A 27,803-nucleotide genomic window follows, 5' to 3' on the forward strand; every position below is an offset into this window, starting at 1 on the left:
AAGTTATTATACAGACTGTATTGTACACATTGTTATGGTGGAGTCGGGGCATAAACTGATGTGAGACCACTGACACGGTTTTCAAAACGTCCATTTTCATCCACAGAATCGTTACGCTGGTCACTCAAGAGGAGCCCAGAGGACTGGGAAAGAGATGAAGGTAATTTTTAAATGGTTCTTTTTAAAATCTCATTTACTGTGGAGAAGCAACTTGCCGTGTCTTCACAGATCATTTGCATGTCTGAAAAGACCATTGTGTGTATTTGTGAAGTTTGATGATAAATGTGTGCATGGGCAGTAATTCATGAAGTAAAATATTTTTACCACTGTAGACTAAGTAGACTTGAAATTCATGAAATATATGAGATTTTCTGTACATTTTGTAACTTTTTAGCCATTAGTTCTGAAAGCAATGCCAAGATCCTAAAAGGGCCCCTGAAAACGGTGCAACAATTGTGTACAAACGTCATTGCTCTCGAGCCCCTGCAGCTGTGGACAAAGACAGTAAAAATAAACTCTGTGGTTGTGGGTTCACCCTACAACCTCATTGGACAATGCTGTGCCAATCGAATCCTCACTCCCACTTTAAGCTTGCAACCTCATTGGACATCATTCTTCCGGCCAATCAACATTGTCCCTCAGGTTTAGTTGTGGCTAGTTCATGTTGTACAGACAGGGAGGAGCCTCTTGTGATATGGATACATTTCAATGTTTTATACATATATATATATATATATATATATATGTAAATGTAATAATGACAATTACAACAATGAATGAACAATGAACACTTTTATTTTAACTTAATTTAATACATCAATAAAATCAATTTAGCCTCAAATAAATAATGAAACATGTTCAATTTGGTTTACATAATGCAAAAACAAAGTGTTGGAGAAGAACGTAAAAGTGCAATATGTGCCATGTAAGAAAGCTAACGTTTCAGTTCCTTGCTCAGAACATGAGAACATATGAAAGTTGGTGGTTCCTTTTAACATATTCTTCAATATTCCAAGGTAAGAGGTTTTAGGTTGTAGTTATTATAGGAATTATAGGACTATTTCTCTCTATACCATTAGTATTTCATATGCCTTTGACTATTGGATGTTCTAATAGGTACTTTAGTATTGCCAGCCTAATCTCGGGAGATGATAGGCTTGAAGTCATAAACAGCACTGTGCTTCATGCATTGCGAAGAGCTGTTTGAATGAATGCTTACGAGCCTGCTGCTGCCTACCACCGCTCAGTCAGACTGCTCTATCAAATCATAGACTTAATTATAACATAATAACACACAGAAATACAAGCCTTTGGTCATTAATATGGTCAAATCCGGACACTATCCATTTCGTAAACAAAACTTTTATTCTTTCAGTGAAATACGGAACCGTTCGGTATTTTATCTAACGGGTGGCATCCCTAAGTCTAAATATTGCTTCTAGATTGCCTCAACCTTCAATGTATGTCATAATTACGTAAAATTCTTGCAAATTAGTTTGCAACTAGCCAGGTGGCCCAAACTGTTGCATATACCCTGACTCTGCATTCATTGAACGCAAGAGAAGTGACACATTTTCTCTAGTTTACTATTGCCTGCTAAGATTAATTTATTTTAACTAAATATGCAGTTTTAAAGAATATACACTTCTGTATATTGATTTTAAGAAAGGCATTGATGTATTGATTCGTGCAACGATTTTAGCAAATGCTCTTTTGTTTGGCGAAGTTGGCTGTCTTTGTTAGGAAGAAAGTTTTCACACAGTTCGCAACGAGCCAGGTGGCCCAAACTGCTGCATATACCCTGACTCTGTTGCACAGAACGCAAGAGAAGTGACACAATTTCTCTAGTTAAAATAAATTCATGTTAGCAGGCAATATTAACTAAATATGCAGGTTTAAAAATACAGTGCCTTGCGAAAGTATTCGGCCCCCTTGAACTTGCGACCTTTTGCCACATTTCAGGCTTCAAACATAAAGATATAAAACTGTATTTTTTTGTGAAGAATCAACAACAAGTGGGACACAATCATGAAGTGGAACGACATTTATTGGATATTTCAAACTTTTTTAACAAATCAAAAACTGAAAAATTGGGCCCGGGAGGATCTGGGGATTCTACTGGGCTCTTTGTGGGGAGGATCTGGGGATTCTACTGGGCTATTTGTGGGGAGGATCTGGGGATTCTACTGGGCTATTTGTGGGGAGGATCTGGGGATTCTACTGGGCTATTTGTGGGGAGGATCTGGGGATTCTACTGGGCTATTTGTGGGGTGGGAAGGATCTGGGGATTCTACTGTATTTTCTAGTTTATATACCACTCTGTTGTAGCTTGTACTTTGTGTTGTGACTGACAGCCTCTCCTGTTGTTTCTATGGTAACCGTCTCTGCAGACTTTTGCCTACCTGCAGGATATGTCCCAGTTTCTTGTTGGTGTCTGATGTGAGAGTAAAAGGAGTGAGTTTAATATGGAGAACGATAGGTCTGTCATTTTTGGATATTACATTGTGAGTGGGGGCAATCGGCAACTTATGTGACATGTATGATGTGAGTAGAGCTGCTCGGTTTCTTTACTCGGTGTGAAATAATGTTGAAACGATTCTCCGTTCTCACAAGATGCTCACATGGAACAGAAAACAGTAGATTTAGTACCGATGCTGAATTTATTGTATTCCATTTCAAGCATCGTACCAGCGTTAATGAAATGAATGAGTTAAATAAAGGTTATATAAAATAACGAAATGAATAACAACACATCTTCCGCATTTCTTATCATGTGGAAAAAGGTCTGAACATAGTCATGCCATTGCCAAGGTAACCCCTGGTGGGTTAGTCGTAGTGAGTGGCGTTGAAATGACTCCAGCCTAGTGGACAAAGAGCACATTTCATCCTTGAGAACTTCTATGGAATGGAAGGAGGGATTCAGCTAGGGCTGGGGTGGTCACGTTAACTGACCGTTAATTAACAAACACATTTAGCATCTCCTGGCTTCGCACACAGCCTACACGCCACTGATTCTGACCTTTTGGAACATCTACATTTAAAATAAGTATAATAAATCCATGATTTATTTTAGACTGTTGTGAAGAATCATGATAAGAAAATGTAGTCTATTCCAGATGAACAGAATAGCTCTGAGTAGTCCTGATGTGGCTATGGCAAATGGCTGTTGCCGGCGCGGCAGTGTAGCCTAGTGGTTAGAGTGTAGGTACGGCAGGTACCCTAGTGGTTAGAGCGTAGGGGAGGCAGGTAGACTAGTGGTTAGAGTGTAGGGACGGCTGGTAGCCTAGTGGTTAGAGTGTAGGGACGGCAGGTAGCCTAGTGGTTAGAGTGTAGGGGTGGCAGGGTAGCCTAGTGGTTAGAGCGTAGGGGCGGCAGGTATCCTAGTGGTTAGAGTGTAGAGGTGGCAGGTAGCCTAGTGGTTAGAGTGTAGAGGTGGCAGGTAGCCTAGTGGTTAGAGTGTAGGGGTGGCAGGGTAGCCTAGTGGTTAGAGCGTAGGGGAGGCAGGTAGCCTAGTGGTTAGAGTGTAGGGACGGCAGGTAGCCTAGTGGTTAGAGTGTAGGGGTGGCAGGGTAGCCTAGTGGTTAGAGTGTAGGGGCGGCAGGTAGCCTAGTGGTTAGAGTGTAGAGGTGGCAGGTAGCCTAGTGGTTAGAGTGTAGGGGCGGCAGGTATCCTAGTGGTTAGAGTGTAGAGGTGGCAGGTAGCCTAGTGGTTAGAGTGTAGAGGTGGCAGGTAGCCTAGTGGTTAGAGTGTAGGGGTGGCAGGGTAGCCTAGTGGTTAGAGTGTAGGGGCGGCAGGTAGCCTAGTGGTTAGAGTGTAGGGACGGCAGGTAGCCTAGTGGTTAGAGTGTAGGGGTGGCAGGGTAGCCTAGTGGTTAGAGTGTAGGGGCGGCAGGTAGCCTAGTGGTTAGAGTGTAGAGGTGGCAGGTAGCCTAGTGGTTAGAGTGTAGGGACGGCAGGTAGCCTAGTGGTTAGAGTGTAGGGGTGGCAGGGTAGCCTAGTGGTTAGAGTGTAGGGACGGCAGGTAGACTAGTGGTTAGAGCGTCGGACTAGATCGAATCCCCGAGCTGACAGAGCTGACAAGGTACAAATATGTTGTACTGCCCCTGAACATGGCAGTTAAACCCACTGTTCCTTGGCCGTCATTGAAAATAAGAATTTGTTCTTAACTGACTTACCGAGTTAAATAAAGGTAAAATAAAATACTTAATTTACCAAATCAAATCAAATGTATTTATATAGCCCTTCGTACATCAGCTGATATCTCAAAGTGCTGTACAGAAACCCAGCCTAAAACCCCAAACAGCAAGCAATGCAGGTGTAGAAGCACAGTGGCTAGGAAAAACTCCCTAGAAAGGCCAAAACCTAGGAAGAAACCTAGAGAGGAACCATGCTATGTGGGGTGGCCAGTCCTCTTCTGGCTGTGCCGGGTGGAGATTATAACAGAACATGGCCAAGATGTTCAAATGTTCATAAATGACCAGCATGGTCGAATAATAATAAGGCAGAACAGTTGAAACTGGAGCAGCAGCACGGTCAGGTGGACTGGGGACAGCAAGGAGTCATCATGTCAGGTAGTCCTGGGGCATGGTACTAGGGCTCAGGTCCTCCGAGAGAGAGAAAGAAAGAGAAAAGGAGAGAATTAGAGAACGCACACTTAGATTCACACAGGACACCGAATAGGACAGGAGAAATACTCCAGATATAACAAACTGACCCTAGCCCCCCCGACACATAAACTACTGCAGCATAAATACTGGAGGCTGAGACAGGAGGGGTCAGGAGACACTGTGGCCCCATCCGAGGACACCCCCGGACAGGGCCAAACAGGAAGGATATAACCCCACCCACTTTGCCAAAGCACAGCCCCCACACCAACTGATTCACAGCCCCCACACCAACTCATTCACAGCATGAACCTTATCCTCACACCAATGAGATCTAGGATCCAAATTCACCGCGTCTGCCTTAGGGCTGGGCGGTATACCGTATTTTATGATATACAAGTATTGATGCAGGGGACCGGTTTGGGTTTTAACTTTACTATACCGGTATTACTATACCGTTTGAATGTTTTTTTTGTTACATGTGATACGCCATGTGTATTTATGTCCATTTTTATAGTTTAACTTCACTACTTGAGTTCTCTCTCGCCGCTCTTTCTCTCCGTGCCACTTTCCACACAGACCAAGCCACGCCACGTCACTCAAGGATGTTCCTCAACCACGAGACACTTGCGTTCAGTCTGCATGGTCAATGCAGCATGTTGATGACAACAATGTTGTTTTCACTTTGCTTCTTATTATAAATCCACCAGCGTTCTATAATGACACTATTAGCTTATGTTTCTAACATCAGCAAACAGCTAGTTTGTATTTTTTCTTAGCAAGTTACCCTAAATCTTGTGACGCTAATTGTTAGCTGCTAATGCTAATATCTAGCTAGCTAATACATGTTCTGAGTAAGAGCAAACGTAGCTAACTAATACAGCCTGATAATACCAGTGATGGTGTAGACCTAAATTAGCATTTTGTTTGTGCAACAGTATTTTTTTAAATCAAAGAGGAATATGCAAAGCAAGAATATGTTAGCGACATGAAGTAGCTAAGAGAACATGCAATGTAGCCAAAGCTTGTAGAGTCCCCTAGGAAACACTTATCAACACTTTAGTTCCTTCCCTGTCACAATAACTCCTCTCTGGCATTTAATTTGTTGTCATCTCAAACAACACTCTATTCAAAGTGCCCGCTGTTATATTCTAACTTTAGAATTAGAATAGTCATTCTATATCCATGATTCCAACAGTTTTGCTCTAATTTGCAAGTCAAATCGTAATTGCGATATTTGGTGGTTAAAAATAAGCCCTAGATGATTTGCCCATATCGTGCAGCCCTACGTGGCAGTGTGGAAATGATCTCAATTGAGCAGTGGTGTAAACTTACTTAAAAATACTTTCAAGTACTACTTAAGTCTAATTTTTGGTATCTTACCTTACTATTTTTTTATATTTTTGACAACTTTTACTTCGCTACATTCCTAAAGAAAATACTGTACTTTTTACTCCATAAATTTTCCCAGATACCGAAAGTAGTCGTTACATTTTGAATGCTTAGCAGGGCATGAAAATGGTCCAATTCACACACTTGTCAAGAGAACATCCCTGGTCATCTCCTGCCTCTGGTGTGGCGGACTGACTAAACACATATGCTTTGTTTGTAAATTATGAGTGTTGGAGTGTTCCCCTGGCTATCTGTAATGATGTCTGAGTGATGGAGTGTGCCCCTGGCTATCTGTAATGATGTCTGAGTGATGGAGTGTTCCCCTGGCTATCCGTAATGATGTCTGAGTGATGGAGTGTCCCCCTGGCTATCTGTAATGATGTCTGAGTGTTGGAGTGTTCCCCTGGCTATCTGTAATGATGTCTGAGTGTTGGAGTGTTCCCCTGGCTATCTGTAATGATGTCTGAGTGTTGGAGTGTGCCCCTGGCTATCTGTAATGATGTCTGAGTGTTGGAGTGTGCCCCTGGCTATCTGTAATGATGTCTGAGTGATGGAGTGTCCCCCTGGCTATCTGTAATGATGTCTGAGTGATGGAGTGTCCCCCTGGCTATCTGTAATGATGTCTGAGTGTTGGAGTGTTCCCCTGGCTATCTGTAATGATGTCTGAGTGTTGGAGTGTGCCCCTGGCTATCTGTAATGATGTCTGAGTGATGGAGTGTCCCCCTGGCTATCTGTAATGATGTCTGAGTGATGGAGTGTCCCCCTGGCTATCTGTAATGATGTCTGAGTGTTGGAGTGTTCCCCTGGCTATCTGTAATGATGTCTGAGTGTTGGAGTGTCCCCCTGGCTATCTGTAAATGATGTCTGAGTGATGGAGTGTCCCCCTGGCTATCTGTAATGATGTCTGAGTGATGGAGTGTCCCCCTGGCTATCTGTAAATGATGTCTGAGTGATGGAGTGTCCCCCTGGCTATCTGTAAATGATGTCTGAGTGATGGAGTGTCCCCCTGGCTATCTGTAATGATGTCTGAGTGATGGAGTGTCCCCCTGGCTATCTGTAAATGATGTCTGAGTGATGGAGTGTCCCCCTGGCTATCTGTAAATGATGTCTGAGTGATGGAGTGTCCCCCTGGCTATCTGTAAATGATGTCTGAGTGATGGAGTGTCCCCCTGGCTATCTGTAAATGATGTCTGAGTGATGGAGTGTCCCCCTGGCTATCTGTAATGATGTCTGAGTGTTGGAGTGTGCCCCTGGCTATCTGTAATGATGTCTGAGTGTTGGAGTTTGCCCCTGGCTATCTGTAATGATGTCTGAGTGATGGAGTGTCCCCCTGGCTATCTGTAATGATGTCTGAGTGTTGGAGTTTGCCCCTGGCTATCTGTAATGATGTCTGAGTGATGGAGTGTTCCCCTGGCTATCTGTAATGATGTCTGAGTGTTGGAGTGTTCCCCTGGCTATCTGTAATGATGTCTGAGTGATGGAGTGTTCCCCTGGCTATCTGTAATGATGTCTGAGTGATGGAGTGTCCCCCTGGCTATCTGTAATGATGTCTGAGTGTTGGAGTGTTCCCCTGGCTATCTGTAATGATGTCTGAGTGTTGGAGTGTTCCCCTGGCTATCTGTAATGATGTCTGAGTGTTGGAGTGTTCCCCTGGCTATCTGTAATGATGTCTGAGTGTTGGAGTGTTCCCCTGGCTATCTGTAATGATGTCTGAGTGTTGGAGTGTTCCCCTGGCTATCTGTAATGATGTCTGAGTGTTGGAGTGTTCCCCTGGCTATCTGTAATGATGTCTGAGTGTTGGAGTGTTCCCCTGGCTATCTGTAATGATGTCTGAGTGTTGGAGTGTGCCCCTGACTATCTGTAATGATGTCTGAGTGTTGGAGTGTTCCCCTGGCTATCTGTAATGATGTCTGAGTGTTGGAGTGTTCCCCTGGCTATCTGTAATGATGTCTGAGTGTTGGAGTGTCCCCCTGGCTATCTGTAATGATGTCTGAGTGTTGGAGTGTTCCCCTGGCTATCTGTAAATGATGTCTGAGTGATGGAGTGTTCCCCTGGCTATCTGTAATGATGTCTGAGTGTTGGAGTGTTCCCCTGGCTATCTGTAATGATGTCTGAGTGATGGAGTGTTCCCCTGGCTATCTGTAATGATGTCTGAGTGTTGGAGTGTTCCCCTGGCTATCTGTAAATGATGTCTGAGTGTTGGAGTGTTCCCCTGGCTATCTGTAATGATGTCTGAGTGTTGGAGTGTTCCCCTGGCTATCTGTAATGATGTCTGAGTGTTGGAGTGTTCCCCTGGCTATCTGTAATGATGTCTGAGTGTTGGAGTGTACCCCTGACTATCTGTAATGATGTCTGAGTGATGGAGTGTCCCCCTGGCTATCTGTAATGATGTCTGAGTGTTCCCCTGGCTATCTGTAATGATGTCTGAGTGTTGGAGTGTTCCCCTGGCTATCTGTAATGATGTCTGAGTGATGGAGTGTTCCCCTGGCTATCTGTAATGATGTCTGAGTGTTGGAGTGTTCCCCTGGCTATCTGTAATGATGTCTGAGTGTTGGAGTGTTCCCCTGGCTATCTGTAATGATGTCTGAGTGATGGAGTGTCCCCCTGGCTATCTGTAATGATGTCTGAGTGTTGGAGTGTGCCCCTGGCTATCTGCAATGATGTCTGAGTGATGGAGTGTGCCCCTGGCTATCTGTAATGATGTCTGAGTGATGGAGTGTTCCCCTGGCTATCTGTAAATGATGTCTGAGTGTTGGAGTGTTCCCCTGGCTATCTGTAATGATGTCTGAGTGTTGGAGTGTTCCCCTGGCTATCTGTAATGATGTCTGAGTGTTGGAGTGTTCCCCTGGCTATCTGTAATGATGTCTGAGTGTTGGAGTGTTCCCCTGGCTATCTGTAATGATGTCTGAGTGTTGGAGTGTTCCCCTGGCTATCTGTAATGATGTCTGAGTGTTGGAGTGTTCCCCTGGCTATCTGTAATGATGTCTGAGTGATGGAGTGTTCCCCTGGCTATCTGTAATGATGTCTGAGTGTTGGAGTGTTCCCCTGGCTATCTGTAATGATGTCTGAGTGTTGGAGTGTGGCCCCTGGCTATCTGTAATGATGTCTGAGTGTTGGAGTGTTCCCCTGGCTATCTGTAATGATGTCTGAGTGTTGGAGTGTTCCCCTGGCTATCTGTAATGATGTCTGAGTGTTGGAGTGTTCCCCTGGCTATCTGTAAATAAAAACAATAAAATGGTGCCGCCTGGTTTGAAATCATTTTGACTTTTGATACTTAAGTATATTTTAAGTATTACATGTATTTTTGATTCTTAAGTATATTTTAAGTATTACATGTATTTTTGATACTTAAGTATATTTTAAGTATTACATGTATTTTTGATTCTTAAGTATATTTTAAGTATTACATGTATTTTTGATACTTAAGTATATTTTAAGTATTACATGTATTTTTGATTCTTAAGTGTATTTTAAGTATTACATGTATTTTTGATTCTTAAGTATATTTTAAGTATTACATGTATTTTTGATTCTTAAGTATATTTTAAGTATTACATTTATTTTTGATACTTAAGTGTATTTCAATCCAAATACTTGTAGTATTTTACTGGGTGACTTTTACTTGAGTAATGTTCTATTAACGTATCTTTACTTATACTATATTATTTTCAAGTATGAGAATTGGGTACTTTTTCCACCACTGCAATTGAGTGAAAGGAAATGCAGAAATTATAAAAGTGCTGCCATTTGTTTTGGTTGAAGTTGAATTGAACAGTATAAACCAATCAGAATGGAGAAAGACCCATTGAAATCACATAGAATGTATGTTGCATACATATATAGTTAGGTTGTGAAGTGGTCTGTTACTTCAGGGATATAGACAAAAGTTCAATAATTTTAGTTTATGGCCATAATTTTGTTTATTTTATAGGATCACTCACTACTCATAAAGCACCCTGGGATCACTCACTAATCATAAAGCACCCTGGGATCACTCACTACTCATAAAGCACCCTGGGATCACTCACTACTCATAAAGCACCCTGGGATCACTCACTACTCATGAAGCACCCTGGGATCACTCACTACTCATAAAGCACCCTGGGATCACTCACTACTCATGAAGCACCCTAGGATCACTCACTACTCATGAAGCACCCTGGGATCACTTACTACTCATAAAGCACCCTAGGATCACTCACTACTCATAAAGCACCCTGGGATCACTCACTACTCATAAAGCACCCTGGGATCACTCACTACTCATAAAGCACCCTGGGATCACTCACTACTCATAAAGCACCCTGGGATCACTCACTACTCATGAAGCACCCTAGGATCACTCACTACTCATGAAGCACCCTGGGATCACTTACTACTCATAAAGCACCCTAGGATCACTCACTACTCATAAAGCACCCTGGGATCACTCACTACTCATAAAGCACCCTGGGATCACTCACTACTCATAAAGCACCCTGGGATCACTCACTACTCATGAAGCACCCTGGGATCACTCACTACTCATAAAGCACCCTGGGATCACTCACTACTCATAAAGCACCCTGGGATCACTCACTACTCATAAAGCACCCTGGGATCACTCACTACTCATAAACCAACCTGGGATCACTACTCACTACTCATAAACCACCCTGGGATCACTCACTACTCATAAAGCACCCTGGGATCACTCACTACTCATAAAGCACCCTGGGATCACTTACTACTCATAAAGCACCCTGGGATCACTCACTACTCATAAAGCACCCTGGGATCACTCACTACTCATAAAGCACCCTGGGATCACTCACTACTCATAAACCAACCTGGGATCACTACTCACTACTCATAAACCACCCTGGGATCACTCCATACTCATAAAGCACCCTGGGATCACTCACTACTCATAAAGCACCCTGGGATCACTCACTACTCATAAAGCACCCTGGGATCACTCACTACTCATAAAGCAACCTGGGATCACTCACTACTCCTAAAGCACCCTGGGATCACTCACTACTCATATAGCACCCTGGGATCACTCACTACTCATAAAGCACCCTGGGATCACTCACTACTCATAAAGCACCCTGGGATCACTCACTACTCATAAAATGTAGAACTTGTGTTATTCAAAAACCTTTTTTTTTTTAAGTACTGATTCAATATTTTGCGCATATCGCCTAGCCCTAGTCTGCCTTGACGTTCATAAAACTCCACGGACCCCCTCTTGCGCAGTGGAACCCAGAACGATATTTATCACTTGGTTACGATGCTGTCCTTTCAACACTACGATTCGAAGCTCAAATAGCTTAAAATAACTCTCAAGTTCTGTTGCCTACACCTAATAGTCGTCCTCGTTTTATAATTTTTACTATTATGATTATGATTATATTATTATTATTACTATTATTACTATTACTAGTATTATTACTATTGTTATTACTAGTATTATTACTATTATTATTATTATACTTATTATTATTAGTTGTATTACTATTATATATATTAGTAGCAGTAGTATTATACGTATTATTACTATTACTAGTATTACTATTATTATTATTATTATTATTATTATTACTATTATATATAATATTGGTAGTAGTATTATACTTTTAATTACTAGTATTCTTATTACTAGTATTACTGGTTGTATTATTATTATTATTATTACTGGTATTATTATTGTTATTATTACTAGTATTGTTATTATTACTACTATTCATATTATTACTGGTATTATTATTATTACTGGTATTATTATTATTACTGGTATTATTATTATTATTGTTATTATTATCATTACTAGTATTATTATTATTACTGGTAAAAATTATTATTATTACTATTACTAGTATTATTATTATAGCTAGTATTGTTATTACTAGTAGTATTATTACTAGTATTATTATCATTACTAGTATTGTTATTATTCTGGGTGTTATTATTATTATTACTAGAATTGTTGTTATTATTATTATGAGTATTATCATTATTTAGTATTACTATTGTGATTATTATTACGATTATATTACTATTAGTATTATTATTACTATTATTATTACTAGTATTACTATGATTTATTATTATTACTACAAATAAATGATTATCACTACTCACAATGGTTCTGGTTTAGTTAGATCAAGGTTGAATCAATTTCTGGCAAGATCATAATGATTAATTAGTGTTTTACAGAACCAGATATAATAGGCCTATGTTACAGCAAAAAGTCTGTCATTTCTTATCTGTAGCTGAATAGTAACAAATCAAATCCGCATGCACCCAAAACTCAACAGCGCGCTCCACTAGGCCAGAGATATGCTTTGATTAAAATAACCTTTGCATACAAGAAAGGCTACTAGTTAACACCGTCTGATCACGAAACAGTCATTCAATAAGATTGAAATGCATATTTCTAGTGAAACTGATTGCGATCAAATAATTTTATGCAAAGGCCTATTCTACAGTGGTATTCAATAGGCTACATCTGTCTGTACAAACGTTGAGAAATGATGTCATAATTCATTTTTATTGCTACCTCACCTAAACCAAATAGCACTACATCATTAAAGGGATAGTTGGCGCGTGAACAGTGCACCTTTCGGAGGCTGGGATTATTTTGGACAGGACGTGCAAAGATAAACAAATCACTTCAAAAAGTAGGTTGACAATCAGATAAACATCATGACTGGTTGTGTTCATGCCACATACAAATGTTATTACTTTTTTACAGTTAAATGATGTCTTTGCTATAAAAACCAATGAAAAAAACTGTGCCCCCCTATAGAAGTCAAATTCTTGGTTTAGCCCTGGCTAAGGCTACACACAGTAGGGCAAAAATATTACATCTACATGGAAGTTAAATATCAACATAATATTGTGTTGTGTAACTGTATACAAGCTCTGTCAGGTTGGATGGGGAGCGTTGCTGCACAGCTATTTTCAGGTCTCTCCAGAGATGTTAGATTGGGTTCAAGTCCGGGGTCTGATTGGGTCACTCAAGGGCATTCAGAGACTTGTCTAAAGCCACTCCTGCATTGTCTTGGCTGTGTGCTTAAGGTCATTGTCCTGTTGGAAGGTGAACCTGTTCATCTTTGCCTCGATCCTGACTAGTCTCCCAGTCCCTGCCACTGAAAACACCTCCACAGCATGATGCTGCCACCACCATGCTTCACTGTAGGGATTGTGCCATGTTTCTTCCAGATGTGACGCTTGGCTTTCAGGCCAAATAGTTTAGTCTTGGTTTCATCATCAGGCCCTTCTCCCCTGATTGCTCAGTTTGGCGGGATGGCCAGCTCTAATAGGCTGACCACACCACTCGCGTTGCTTGCATTGCAAAATAAATGTAGGAATATATGTTGCCAAGGGTTAAAATAGAAGTCATTTCTATTTCTGACACAGATTGAGCTGCAAGTCCTGCCTCTCCCATCTCCTCATTGGTTTAAAGAAGCAGGTACCCACGTGCCATCTCCTCATTGGTTATACCCATGTGGGTGATTGAAAGACGAACTGTTTTGCCGGTTGTTGTGGTAATACTACGAAAGTGTAGATGCCAATCACCATATAAGTTCAAAGATCAAAAAGCCTGGAAGGAGGAGAGATGACTAGAAACGATTCAGTTGAACATTTTATGTGTGGATTAATTGTCGGAGTAGAGGACCTCGTGCATTTCAGGTAAAATAACAACTCAATGTTTATATCCCAGACAAATTAGCTAGCAACAGCAAGCTAGCTAAATAGGACAAATTAGCTAGCAAGTGCAAGCTAACTAGCTAAATTGCCATACATGTTTAATGCTTTTCAACCTGTCCCCAAATTAATGTAATTGGCGCACGATGGCGCACGGGCGCAGCCGGTTTGGGTTCTAGGAAGAGTCTTGGTGGTTCCAAACTTATTACATTTAAGAATGATGGAGGCTATTGTGTTCTTGGGGATCTTCAATGCTGGTTAGAGCGTTGGGCCAGTAACCAAAAGGTTGCTGGATTTGAATCCCCGAGCGGACAATGTAAAAATCTGTCGTTCTGCCCCTGAACAAGGAAGTTAACCCACTGTTCCCTGGTAGGCCGTCATTGTAAATAACAATTTGTTCTTAACTGACTTGCCCGGTTAAATAAAGGTAAACTAAAAATAAATACTGCAGATATTTTTTAGTCCCCTTCCCCAGATCTGTGCCTCGACACAATCATGTCACGGACCTTTACGGACATGTCCTTTGACCTCATGGCTTGGTTTTCGCTCTGACATGCACTGTCAACTGTGGGACCTTATATAGACATATAGTCTGTGCCTTTCCAAATGATTTCCAATCAATTCAGTTTACCACAGGTGGACTCCAATCAAGTTGTAGAAACATCTCAAGGATGATCAATGGACACAGGATGCACCTGAGCTCAATTTCGAGTCTCATAACAAAGGGTCTGAATACTTATGTAAATAAGACGTTTTTTAATTTGTGTTTTTTTTAAACATGTTTTCACTTTGTCATGATGTGGTATTGTGATGTCATGATGTGGTATTGTGATGTCATCATGGGGTATTGTGGTGTCGTGATGTGGTATTGTGATGTCATGATGTGGCATTGTGGTGTCATGATGTGGTATTGTGATGTCATCATGGGGTATTGTGGTGTCATGATGTGGTATTGTGATGTCATGATGTGGTATTGTGGTGTCATGATGTGGTATTGTGTGTAGATTGCTGAGGATGTTTCATTTATTTAATCCATTTTAGAATAAGGCTGTAAAGTAGCAAAATGTGGAAAAAGTCAAGGGGTCTGAATCATTTCAGAAGGTACTGTATATCATGGGCTGAAGGGAGGCAGTTTTCAGTCTTCAGAACGGGATAATAATTGCTTCTGGCCTCATTCCCTCATCCTCTCTTAATATGGTTTGTTCTGTCTCTGTGATTGAGAATACCCTATGCCTAAGGCCTTATAGACTCACACTTTTCATTCTTGTTTTTTGTTGTGGAAAGAGGCGGCTTTAGGAAAGCACCTTCTTAGGCTTTTCGATTATTTAGAAAATAGGCTACTGTTAATAAATGTAACTTGATTTAAAGTATGTTTATTGTTTGGTTTTCAACCTCTTTTCTGCCCTGCAGGATAATGTATTTCTTAATAAGTTTAGACTTGATTCATGTCATTAGATCTTTCTATATTGATGCTGTTTGTTTTCTTTATTCTTAATCCCCTTTAAGTCTTATAAACTTTAAGATGGATTCTTATAAACGACTCTTTAAGATGGAACTCCATGCATTTGAGAGAGAAACAATATTTTCTGACTGGACATTTTGCGCTGCTTTGGTGGAATTCTCCGCTCTGTCTAGACGACATTCCTCTCTTGCGTTCTATATACATCACGATGGCTGTCAATCACCGTCGATAGATGACACTATCATAATATCGCCCAACCCTAGTGGGGAGTACAGGACGCCCCCCTCCTTCACCCCTGAAGCCCATCTGGGTCGTTCTACCTCACAAAGCACAAGAAGAAGGATTTCGACCCCCCACAATCTCAGATTATTATGAAATCGTTTCTGTTAGAATGTAATATTAGCATTCCTGCAGCATTATTTTGTTGAATATAATTTGATCTCTGAGAAAGTAAGCTAATTGGTTGCATCCGAATTCACCATTTTAATTTATAGTATTCATATAATGTTGATGTAATATAGAATCAAACGTCCGATTTGCACTCAACCTTTTCCTAACAATGAGTTAAACATATTGTCGAAAGCCACCCATGGACACCCCCACACCCCACGCCAAGTAGTATGGCGCTGCGGCTTGGAGTATTGTTTCTTTATCTTATGTAATGTATTCTCTTATGTAATTTGGTGTTGCCCCCCCCCCCCCCTGTTCAAAGTAATTAGTAATTGCAGTTATGGTTGTACCATCCAACATCTTGATATTACCCGGTTTTGACCACTGTAATGACCCACCTGTTAAACCCTTTTACCAGTGTGATTCTGACAGAGGTCTGACAGCTGTAGAGGATGTAATTTAAGATGATTAACAACAGGTAGCAGGTAGTCAGTCACAGCCAGGTTGGACACTGATACTGCAAGATTGTGGAAGTTGTCATGATGTTGATGGATGGATGAGTGAGTGATTGTGTCTGTCTGGCTGTCATTTGATTGTTTCAGAGTTGTCAGGGTTGTGGAAGTAGGTAGGTGTCAGGTGTGTGTTTTATGTGATGCTAATGAACATCTGTGCCACTCCAAGACAAATGGCACCCGATATAGTGCATTACTTGTGGCCAGGGCAACCAATAGCATACTATAAAGGCAATAGGGTGTCAACTCGGGTCAAAGGTATTAGCCTTTTAGATGTCAAGTCCCCTGTTTAGAGGACCTGTGTGGTTCTGGTACCGTTTCCGATCAACATATTCGCTTATAAAACGATCTGTGGACACCGTAGATGGAAATGGCTTGCATTGAGCAGTAGCCCTGGTTTCCACAGACACAGAGTATCTGTATCTGAGCCTTTGTGCCGTAGGATGTGAAATCTGAAACCACTTGAAGCTGGGACGGCCCTCCTGCTATTTCATTTGCTCTTTCGACTGTCAATCAACTCCTGGCTGAACTCCCCAGCCACTGACAAAGCCTGCAATGTCGTAGCGCAGCAGGAGAGAGAAGGTTCATCACGGCAGCACACTTCAGAGATCGATTTATAGCCATTACTCTAAAATAATTCATAGATAAAAATAAAAAAAATCAAAACACACTTTCTGATTATCGTAGACGGACAATATAAATATGTGGTGAAAGGTGAGTTCCTAACGAGTTCAGGAAGCCAAGCTAGAGCTCTGTGTGACGTTCACAGCTGTGGGGGCAGATGTTTTGCTCAAGAGAGACCTTTTAGAAAATATGCAGATGTTCTTTAACACTAAACCAATATATATTCCACAAGGGGAAATCTTAGTTTTATAATTTGATTATACTATATTTGGAAAGCGTGACATTTCAAGCCCTATTCATACAGTTTTGTTAAATAGGAATTATACTGAACAAAAATATAAATGCAACATGTACAGTGTTGTTTCATGAGCTTAAATAAAATGTCCCAGAAATTATCCATACGCACAAAAAGCTTGTTTCTCTCAAATTTTGTTCACAAATTTGTTTACATCCCTGTTAGTGAGCATTTCTCTTTTGTCAAGATAATCCATCCACTTGACAGGTGTGGCATATCAAGAAGCTGGTTAAACAGCACGCTCATTACACAGGTGCACCTTGTGCCGGGGACAATAAGAGGCCACTCTAAAATGTGCAGATTTTTCACACAACGCCACAGATGTCTAGAGTTTTGAGGAAGTGTACAACATTCTGACCATGAAATACCAGGGAGAGGCAGCTTGGTTTAGAACACATTCAGACAATGGCTCTTCTAATTTAAATCTTAATACTATTAACAAAATACCTATCTAAATACAGGCCTAGATATGTAATATCTGCTGCTCTTTTGTTTGTGGGAAAGGATAAGTCTGCTAATATCAGGGCCATGCTCAGTATCCAAACTTTGCAGATAGGAATTCCATGAATAGAGACAACGTGATTCCTTATTTTACATTTCAGAGGCATGTTGGTTCTACATAGCAAAGGCTATTTCTATCTGAAGGTTTCAAAACGTTGGGTCCTGGTGAGCACGCCCCCAGTCTCTCTTGATCTCTCTCTCGCTCTCGATATATCTCTTTCTTTCTAGCGCTCTCCCGAGCTCGCTCTCTCTCTCTCTCTCTCTCTCTCTCTCTGTCTCTGTTTTTTTCTCTCTCTCTCTCTCTCTGTCTCTGTCTCTGTTTCTCTATCTCTCTCTCTCTCTCTCTGTCTCTCTCTCTCTCTCTCTCTCTCTCGCTCTCGACTACAGACTGCAGTCAGTGTTTTCTGTAAGTATATTGCCTTCAGAAATGATTCATACCCCTTGAACATTAGCCCCACCCATCTTAGCCTCTTAAACCTTAGCCCCACCCATCTTAGCCTCTTAAACCTTAGCCCCACCCATCGTAGCCTCTTAAACCTTAGCCCCACCCATCTTAGCCTCTTAAACCTTAGCCCCACCCATCTTAGCCTCTTAAACCTTAGCCCCACCCATCTTAGCCTCTTAAACCTTAGCCCCACCCATCTTAGCCTCTTAAACCTTAGCCCCACCCATCTTAGCCTCTTAAACCTTAGCCCCACCGATCGTAGCCTCTTAAACCTTAGCCCCACCCATCTTAGCCTCTTAAACCTTAGCCCCACCCATCTTAGCCTCTTAAACATTAGCCCCACCCATTTTAGCCTCTTAAACCTTAGCCCCACCCATCTTAGCCTCTTAAACCTTAGCCCCACCCATCTTAGCCTCTTAAACCTCAGCCCCACCCATTGTAGCCTCTTAAACCTTAGCCCTACCCATCTCTTTAACCCCCTGAGAGCCTACTGACGCACCGGTGCGTCAATCTAGTAAACATAACAAAAAAAGCCCCACCAAAATATGTCAGTTTAAATTAGAGATCAGTTGTTTTTTTTGCATTGCACACATCGCACTTCTCCATCTGTGGTGGAAGGTGGCAGAACTAGAGCAGTGTTGGTCAGACCATGAGACATCCCATCTGTGGTGGAAGGTGACAGAACTAGAGCAGTGTTGGTCAGACCATGAGACATCCCATCTGTGGTGGAAGGTAACAGAACTAGAGCAGTGTTGGTCAGACCATGAGACATCCCATCTGTGGTGGAAGGTGACAGAACTAGAGCAGTGTTTATCAGACCAGGAGACATCCCATCTGTGGTGGAAGGTAACAGAACTAGAGCAGTGTTGGTCAGACCATGAGACATCCCATCTGTGGTGGAAGGTGACAGAACTAGAGCAGTGTTGGTCAGACCAGGAGACATCCCATCTGTGGTGGAAGGTAACAGAACTAGAGCAGTGTTTATCAGACCAGGAGACATCCCATCTGTGGTGGAAGGTAACAGAACCAGAGCAGTGTTGGTCAGACCAGGAGACATCCCATCTGTGGTGGAAGGTGACAGAACTAGAACAGTGTTGGTCAGACCATGAGACACCCCATCTGTGGTGGAAGGTGACAGAACTAGAGCAGTGTTGGTCAGACCAGGAGACATCCCATCTGTCCCGAAAATCGGTATTCTCACAAACAGTTTGACCAGTTTGACCTTTTCCACTCTATGGAAAGGGGAGACTCACGAAGTCATATGTGGTCTCCTTTTCGCTCTACAACCCCCATAAGTGTCACGGGACTCGTCTCGAGGTAACCGGCTCCGGTTTAAAAAAATTAACGAAAGTCTAAAGGTAGTTTGGAGATTAGACCGGTGGAAATCTGTCCTTTGGTCTGATGAGTCCAAATGTTTTATTTTTGGTTCAAACGGCCGTGTCTTTGTAAGACATAGAGTAGGTGAACAGATCTCTGCATGTGTGGTTCCCACTGTGAAGCATGGAGGAGGAGGTGGTGGTGGTGGTGGTGGAGGAAAAGGAGGTGGTGGTGGAGGAGGAGGTGGTGGAGGAGGAGGAGGTGGTGGTGGTGGAGGAGGAGGTGGTGGTGGAGGTGGTGGTGGTGGTGGAGGAGGTGGTGGTGGAGGAGGAGGAGGTGGTGGTGGTGGAGGAGGAGGTGGTGGTGGAGGAGGAGGTGGTGGTGGTGGTGGAAGAGGTGGTGGTGGTGGAGGAGGAGGTGGTGGTGGTGGAAGAGGTGGTGGTGGTGGTGGTGGAGGAGGAGGAGGAGGTGGTGGAGGAGGAGGTGGTGGTGGAAGAGGTGGTGGTGGTGGTGGTGGAGGAGGAGGTGGTGGTGGTGGTGGAAGAGGTGGTGGTGGTGGTGGAGGAGGAGGTGGTGGAGGTGGTGGTGGTGGTGGTGGTGGAAGAGGTGGTGGTGGAGGAGGAGGTGGTGGAGGTGGTGGTGGTGGAGGAGGAGGAGGAGGTGGTGGTGGTGGTGGTGGAGGAGGAGGTGGTGGTGGTGGTGGAGGAGGTGGTGGTGGTGGTGGTGGTGGAGGAGGTGTGAGGTAGAGGAGGAGGAGGTGTGAGGTGGTGGTGGTGGTGGAGGAGGAGGAGGTGTGTATTAGAGGTCGACCGATTAGGAATTTTCAACGCTGATATCGATTTATTGGAGGACCAAAACATGCCGATACTTATTAATCGGCCAATTTTTTTAATATATATATATATTTTTATATATATTTGCAATAATGACACTTAACAACAATACTGAATGAACACTTTTTTAAAAACTTAATGTAATACACAAATAAAATCAATTTAGTCTCAAATAAATAATTAAACATGTTTTGATTTGGTTTAAATAATGCAAAAACAAGAAGAAAGTAAAAGTGCAGTATGTGCCATGTAAGAAAGCTAACGTTTAAGTTCCTTGCTCAGAACATGAGAACACATGAAAGCTGGTGGCTCCTTTTAACATGAGTTTTCATTATTCCCAGTTAAGAAGTTTTAGGCTGTAGTTATTATAGGAATTATAGGACTATTTCTCTCTATACCATTTGTATTTCATATACCTTTGACTATTGGATGTTCTTATGGGCACTTTAGTATTGCCAGCCTAATCTCGGGAGATGATAGGCTTGAAGTCATAAACAGCTCTGTGCTTCAAGCATTCCGAAGAGCTGCTTGCAAATGCAGTAAAATGCTGTTTGAATGAATGCTTACGAGACTGCTGCTGCCTACCACCGCTCAGTCAGACTGCTCTATCAACTCATAGACTTAATTATAATATAATAACACACAGAAATATACGAGCCTTTGGTCATAAATATGGTCAAATCCGGAAACTATAATTTTGAAAACAAAAAATTTATTATTTCAGTGAAATACGGAACCGTTCGGTATTTTATCTAACGGGTGGCATCCCTAAGTCTAAATATTGCTGTTACATTGCACAACCTTCAATGTTTTAAGTTATGTACAATTCTGGCAAATTAATTACGGTCTTTGTCAGGAAGAGTTCGCAACGAGCCAGGTGGCCCAAACTGCTGCATATACCCTGACTCTGCTTGCACAGAACGCAAGAGAAGTGACACAATTTCCCAAGTTAATATTGCCTGCTAACATGAATTTCTGTTAACTAAATATGCAAGTTTAAAAAATATATACTTGTGTATTGATTTTAAGAAAGGCGTTGATGTTTATGGTTAGGTACATTGGTGCAACGACAAGTGCCTTTTTCGCGAATGCTCATATTTGGCGAAGTAGGCTGTGATTCGATGATAAATTAACAGGCACCGCATTGATTATATGCAACGCAGGACAAGCTAGATAAACTAGTAATATCATCAACCATGTGTAGTTAACTAGTGATTATGTTAAGATTGATTGTTTTTTTATAAGATACGTTTAATGCTAGCTAACACCTTACCTTGACTCCTTGCTGCACTCGCATAACAGGTAGTCAGCCTGCCACGCAGTCTCCTCGTGGAGTGCAACGTAATCGGCCATAATCGGCATCCAAAAATGCAGATTACCGATTGTTATGAAAACTTGAAATCGGTCATTCCGATTAATCGGTCAACCTCCAGTGTGTGGGTGCTTTGCTGCTGACACTGTCAGTGATTTATTTAGAATTCACGGCACACTTAACCAGCATGGCTACCACAGTATTCTTCAGCGATATGTCATCCCATCTGGTTTGGGCTTAGTGGGACTATAATTTGTTTTTCAACAGGACAATGACCCAAAACACACCTCCAGGCTTTGTTAAAGCTATTTGACCAATGAAGCCTGCTGACTTAGACTGTAGATGGCTATTATTTTTTAGATATTTTTTTATTTCACCTTTATTTAACCAGGTAGGCTAGTTGAGAACACCTTTATTTAACCAGGTAGGCTAGTTGAGAACACCTTTATTTAACCAGGTAGGCTAGTTGAGAACACCTTTATTTAACCAGGTAGGCTAGTTGAGAACACCTTTATTTAACCAGGTAGGCTAGTTGAGAACACCTTTATTTAACCAGGTAGGCTAGTTGAGAACACCTTTATTTAACCAGGTAGGCTCGTTGAGAACACCTTTATTTCACCAGGTAGGCTAGTTGAGAACACCTTTATTTAACCAGGTAGGCTAGTTGAGAACACCTTTATTTAACCAGGTAGGCTCGTTGAGAACACCTTTATTTCACCAGGTAGGCTAGTTGAGAACACCTTTATTTAACCAGGTAGGCCAGTTGAGAACACCTTTATTTAACCAGGTAGGCTAGTTGAGAACACCTTTATTTAACCAGGTAGGCCAGTTGAGAACACCTTTATTTAACCAGGTAGGTTAGTTGAGAACACCTTTATTTAACCAGGTAGGCCAGTTGAGAACACCTTTATTTAACCAGGTAGGCTAGTAGAGAACACCTTTATTTAACCAGGTAGGCTAGTTGAGAACACCTTTATTTAACCAGGTAGGCTAGTTGAGAACACCTTTATTTAACCAGGTAGGCTAGTTGAGAACACCTTTATTTAACCAGGTAGGCTAGTTGAGAACACCTTTATTTAACCAGGTAGGCCAGTTGAGAACACCTTTATTTAACCAGGTAGGCCAGTTGAGAACACCTTTATTTAACCAGGTAGGCTAGTTGAGAACACCTTTATTTAACCAGGTAGGCTAGTTGAGAACACCTTTATTTAACCAGGTAGGCTAGTTGAGAACACCTTTATTTAACCAGGTAGGCTAGTTGAGAACACCTTTATTTAACCAGGTAGGCTAGTTGAGAACACCTTTATTTAACCAGGTAGGCTAGTTGAGAACACCTTTATTTAACCAGGTAGGCTAGTTGAGAACACCTTTATTTAACCAGGTAGGCTAGTTGAGAACACCTTTATTTAACCAGGTAGGCCAGTTGAGAACACCTTTATTTAACCAGGTAGGCTAGTTGAGAACACCTTTATTTAACCAGGTAGGCTAGTTGAGAACACCTTTATTTAACCAGGTAGGTTAGTTGAGAACACCTTTATTTAACCAGGTAGGCTAGTTGAGAACACCTTTATTTAACCAGGTAGGCTAGTTGAGAACACCTTTATTTAACCAGGTAGGCCAGTTGAGAACACCTTTATTTAACCAGGTAGGCTAGTTGAGAACACCTTTATTTAACCAGGTAGGCCAGTTGAGAACACCTTTATTTAACCAGGTAGGCCAGTTGAGAACACCTTTATTTAACCAGGTAGGCCAGTTGAGAACACCTTTATTTAACCAGGTAGGCTAGTTGAGAACACCTTTATTTAACCAGGTAGGTTAGTTGAGAACACCTTTATTTAACCAGGTAGGCTAGTTGAGAACACCTTTATTTAACCAGGTAGGCTAGTTGAGAACACCTTTATTTAACCAGGTAGGCTAGTTGAGAACACCTTTATTTAACCAGGTAGGCTAGTTGAGAACACCTTTATTTAACCAGGTAGGCCAGTTGAGAACACCTTTATTTAACCAGGTAGGCTAGTTGAGAACACCTTTATTTAACCAGGTAGGCTAGTTGAGAACACCTTTATTTAACCAGGTAGGCTAGTTGAGAACACCTTTATTTAACCAGGTAGGCTAGTTGAGAACACCTTTATTTAACCAGGTAGGCTAGTTGAGAACACCTTTATTTAACCAGGTAGGCTAGTTGAGAACACCTTTATTTAACCAGGTAGGCTAGTTGAGAACACCTTTATTTAACCAGGTAGGCTAGTTGAGAACACCTTTATTTAACCAGGTAGGCTAGTTGAGAACACCTTTATTTAACCAGGTAGGCTAGTTGAGAACACCTTTATTTAACCAGGTAGGCTAGTTGAGAACACCTTTTTTTAACCAGGTAGGCTAGTTGAGAACACCTTTATTTAACCAGGTAGGCCAGTTGAGAACACCTTTATTTAACCAGGTAGGCTAGTTGAGAACACCTTTATTTAACCAGGTAGGCTAGTTGAGAACACCTTTATTTAACCAGGTAGGTTAGTTGAGAACACCTTTAATTAACCAGGTAGGCTAGTTGAGAACACCTTTATTTAACCAGGTAGGCTAGTTGAGAACACCTTTATTTAACCAGGTAGGCCAGTTGAGAACACCTTTATTTAACCAGGTAGGCTAGTTGAGAACACCTTTATTTAACCAGGTAGGCCAGTTGAGAACACCTTTATTTAACCAGGTAGGCCAGTTGAGAACACCTTTATTTAACCAGGTAGGCCAGTTGAGAACACCTTTATTTAACCAGGTAGGCTAGTTGAGAACACCTTTATTTAACCAGGTAGGTTAGTTGAGAACACCTTTATTTAACCAGGTAGGCTAGTTGAGAACACCTTTATTTAACCAGGTAGGCTAGTTGAGAACACCTTTATTTAACCAGGTAGGCTAGTTGAGAACACCTTTATTTAACCAGGTAGGCTAGTTGAGAACACCTTTATTTAACCAGGTAGGCCAGTTGAGAACACCTTTATTTAACCAGGTAGGCTAGTTGAGAACACCTTTATTTAACCAGGTAGGCTAGTTGAGAACACCTTTATTTAACCAGGTAGGCTAGTTGAGAACACCTTTATTTAACCAGGTAGGCTAGTTGAGAACACCTTTATTTAACCAGGTAGGCTAGTTGAGAACACCTTTATTTAACCAGGTAGGCTAGTTGAGAACTCCTTTATTTAACCAGGTAGACTAGTTGAGAACACCTTTATTTAACCAGGTAGGCTAGTTGAGAACACCTTTATTTAACCAGGTAGGCTAGTTGAGAACACCTTTATTTAACCAGGTAGGCTAGTTGAGAACACCTTTATTTAACCAGGTAGGCTAGTTGAGAACACCTTTATTTAACCAGGTAGGCTAGTTGAGAACACCTTTATTTAACCAGGTAGGCTAGTTGAGAACACCTTTATTTAACCAGGTAGGCTAGTTGAGAACACCTTTATTTAACCAGGTAGGCTAGTTGAGAACACCTTTATTTAACCAGGTAGGCTAGTTGAGAACACCTTTATTTAACCAGGTAGGCTAGTTGAGAACACCTTTATTTAACCAGGTAGGCTAGTTGAGAACTCCTTTATTTAACCAGGTAGACTAGTTGAGAACACCTTTATTTAACCAGGTAGGCTAGTTGAGAACACCTTTATTTAACCAGGTAGGCTAGTTGAGAACACCTTTATTTAACCAGGTAGGCTAGTTGAGAACACCTTTATTTAACCAGGTAGGCTAGTTGAGAACACCTTTATTTAACCAGGTAGGCTAGTTGAGAACACCTTTATTTAACCAGGTAGGCTAGTTGAGAACACCTTTATTTAACCAGGTAGGCCAGTTGAGAACACCTTTATTTAACCAGGTAGGCTAGTTGAGAACACCTTTATTTAACCAGGTAGTCCAGTTGAGAACACCTTTATTTAACCAGGTAGGCTAGTTGAGAACACCTTTATTTAACCAGGTAGGCTAGTTGAGAACACCTTTATTTAACCAGGTAGGCTAGTTGAGAACACCTTTATTTAACCAGGTAGGCTAGTTGAGAACACCTTTATTTAACCAGGTAGGCCAGTTGAGAACACCTTTATTTAACCAGGTAGGCTAGTTGAGAACACCTTTATTTAACCAGGTAGGCTAGTTGAGAACACCTTTATTTCACCAGGTAGGCTAGTTGAGAACACCTTTATTTAACCAGGTAGGTTAGTTGAGAACACCTTTATTTAACCAGGTAGGCTAGTTGAGAACACCTTTATTTAACCAGGTAGGCTAGTTGAGAACACCTTTATTTAACCAGGTAGGCTAGTTGAGAACACCTTTATTTAACCAGGTAGGTTAGTTGAGAACACCTTTATTTAACCAGGTAGGCTAGTTGAGAACACCTTTATTTAACCAGGTAGGCCAGTTGAGAACACCTTTATTTAACCAGGTAGGCCAGTTGAGAACACCTTTATTTAACCAGGTAGGCTAGTTGAGAACACCTTTATTTAACCAGGTAGGCTAGTTGAGAACACCTTTATTTAACCAGGTAGACTAGTTGAGAACACCTTTATTTAACCAGGTAGGCTAGTTGAGAACACCTTTATTTAACCAGGTAGACTAGTTGAGAACACCTTTATTTAACCAGGTAGGCTAGTTGAGAACACCTTTATTTAACCAGGTAGGCCAGTTGAGAACAAGTTCTCATTTACAACTGTGACCTGGCCAAGATAAAGCAAAGCAGTGCGACAAAAACACAGAGTTACACATAAACAAACATTCAGTCTGCTGACTCTGTAGACTGTAGATGGCTATAATGAAGCCTGCTGACCCTGTAGACTGTAGATGGCTACAATGGAGCCTGCTGACCCTGTAGACTGTAGATGGCTACAATGAAGCCTGCTGACTCTGTAGACTGTAGATGGCTATAATGAAGCCTGCTGACCCTGTAGACTGTAGATGGCTATAATGAAGCCTTCTGACTCTGTAGACTGTAGATGGCTATAATGAAGCCTGCTGACCCTGTAGACTGCAGATGGCTATAATGAAGCCTGCTGACCCTGTAGACTGTAGATGGCTACAATGAAGCCTGATGACTCTGTAGACTGTAGATGGCTATAATGAAGCCTGCTGACTCTGTAGATGGCTATAATGAAGCCTGTTGACCCTGTAGACTGTAGATGGCTATAATGAAGCCTGTTGACCCTGTAGACTGTAGATGGCTATAATGAAGCCTGCTGACTCTGTACACTGTATAACGGTGTAATGAAGCCTGCTGACTCTGTAGACTGTATAACGGTATAATGAAGCCTGCTGACCCTGTAGACTGTATAACGGTGTAATGAAGCCTGCTGACTCTGTAGACTGTATAACGGTATAATGAAGCCTGCTGACCCTGTAGACTGTATAACTGTGTAATGAAGCCTGCTGACCCTGTAGACTGTAGACTGTATAACGGTATAATGAAGCCTGCTGACCCTGTAGACTGTATAACAGTGTAATGAAGCCTGCTGACCCTGTAGACTGTAGACTGTATAACGGTGTAATGAAGCCTGCTGACCCTGTAGACTGTATAACGGTGTAATGAAGCCTGCTGACCCTGTAGACTGTAGACTGTATAACGGTGTAATGAAGCCTGCTGACTCTGTAGACTGTAGACTGTATAACGGTGTAATGAAGCCTGCTGACTCTGTAGACTGTATAACGGTGTAATGAAGCCTGCTGACCCTGTAGACTGTAGACTGTATAACGGTGTAATGAAGCCTGCTGACCCTGTAGACTGTAGACTGTATAACGGTGTAATGAAGCCTGCTGACCCTGTAGACTGTATAACGGTGTAATGAAGCCTGCTGACCCTGTAGACTGTAGATTGTATAACAGTGTAATGAAGCCTGCTGACTCTGTAGACTGTATAACGGTGTAATGAAGCCTGCTGACCCTGTAGACTGTAGACTGTATAACAGTGTAATGAAGCATGCTGACCCTGTAGACTGTATAACGGTGTCATGGATGAAGAGAAGGAGCACGTAGGGATACATGGCTGTGTCTGGGGATTCCTACGGTGGCTGTTTTCACTTTCTTTTGACCTTCTCTGAGTCCTCGCTCGTTGCCCCGAGTCCTCGCTCGTTGCCCCTAGTCCTCGCTCGTTGCCCCGAGTCCTCGCCCGTTGCCCCGAGTCCTCGCTCGTTGCCCCGAGTCCTCGCTCGTTGCCCCTAGTCCTCGCTCATTGCTCAGAGTCCTCGCTCGTTGCCCCGAGTCCTCGCTCGTTGACCCGAGTCCTCGCTCGTTGCCCCGAGTCCTCGCTCGTTGCCCCGAGTCCTCGCTCGTTGCCCCGAGTCCTCGCTCGTTGCCCCGAGTCCTCGCTAGTTGCCCCGAGTCCTCGCTCCTTGACCCTAGTCCTCGCTCGTTGCCCCGAGTCCTCACCCGTTGCCCCGAGTCCTCGCTCGTTGCCCCGA

General features: G+C 42.1%; 1 protein-coding gene across 6 annotated transcripts in view; it reads left to right on the forward strand.

The window, feature by feature from the left end:
• LOC139367858 (AT-rich interaction domain 4B) overlaps nt 1-27,803 on the forward strand; it is a 167,817-nt gene that overhangs the window by 14,840 nt on the left and 125,174 nt on the right. For all 6 annotated transcript variants that reach the window (XM_071106192.1, XM_071106194.1, XM_071106195.1 and 3 more), the window contains exon 2: nt 107-160. In XM_071106192.1, coding sequence (XP_070962293.1) covers nt 155-160 — 6 coding nt within the window. In that variant the 5' untranslated portion in view covers nt 107-154. The remainder of the gene's footprint in view (nt 1-106; nt 161-27,803) is intronic.

This window comes from Oncorhynchus clarkii, chromosome 16 (genome assembly GCF_045791955.1).
Source record: "Oncorhynchus clarkii lewisi isolate Uvic-CL-2024 chromosome 16, UVic_Ocla_1.0, whole genome shotgun sequence".
Classification (NCBI taxonomy): Eukaryota; Metazoa; Chordata; class Actinopteri; order Salmoniformes; family Salmonidae; genus Oncorhynchus; species Oncorhynchus clarkii.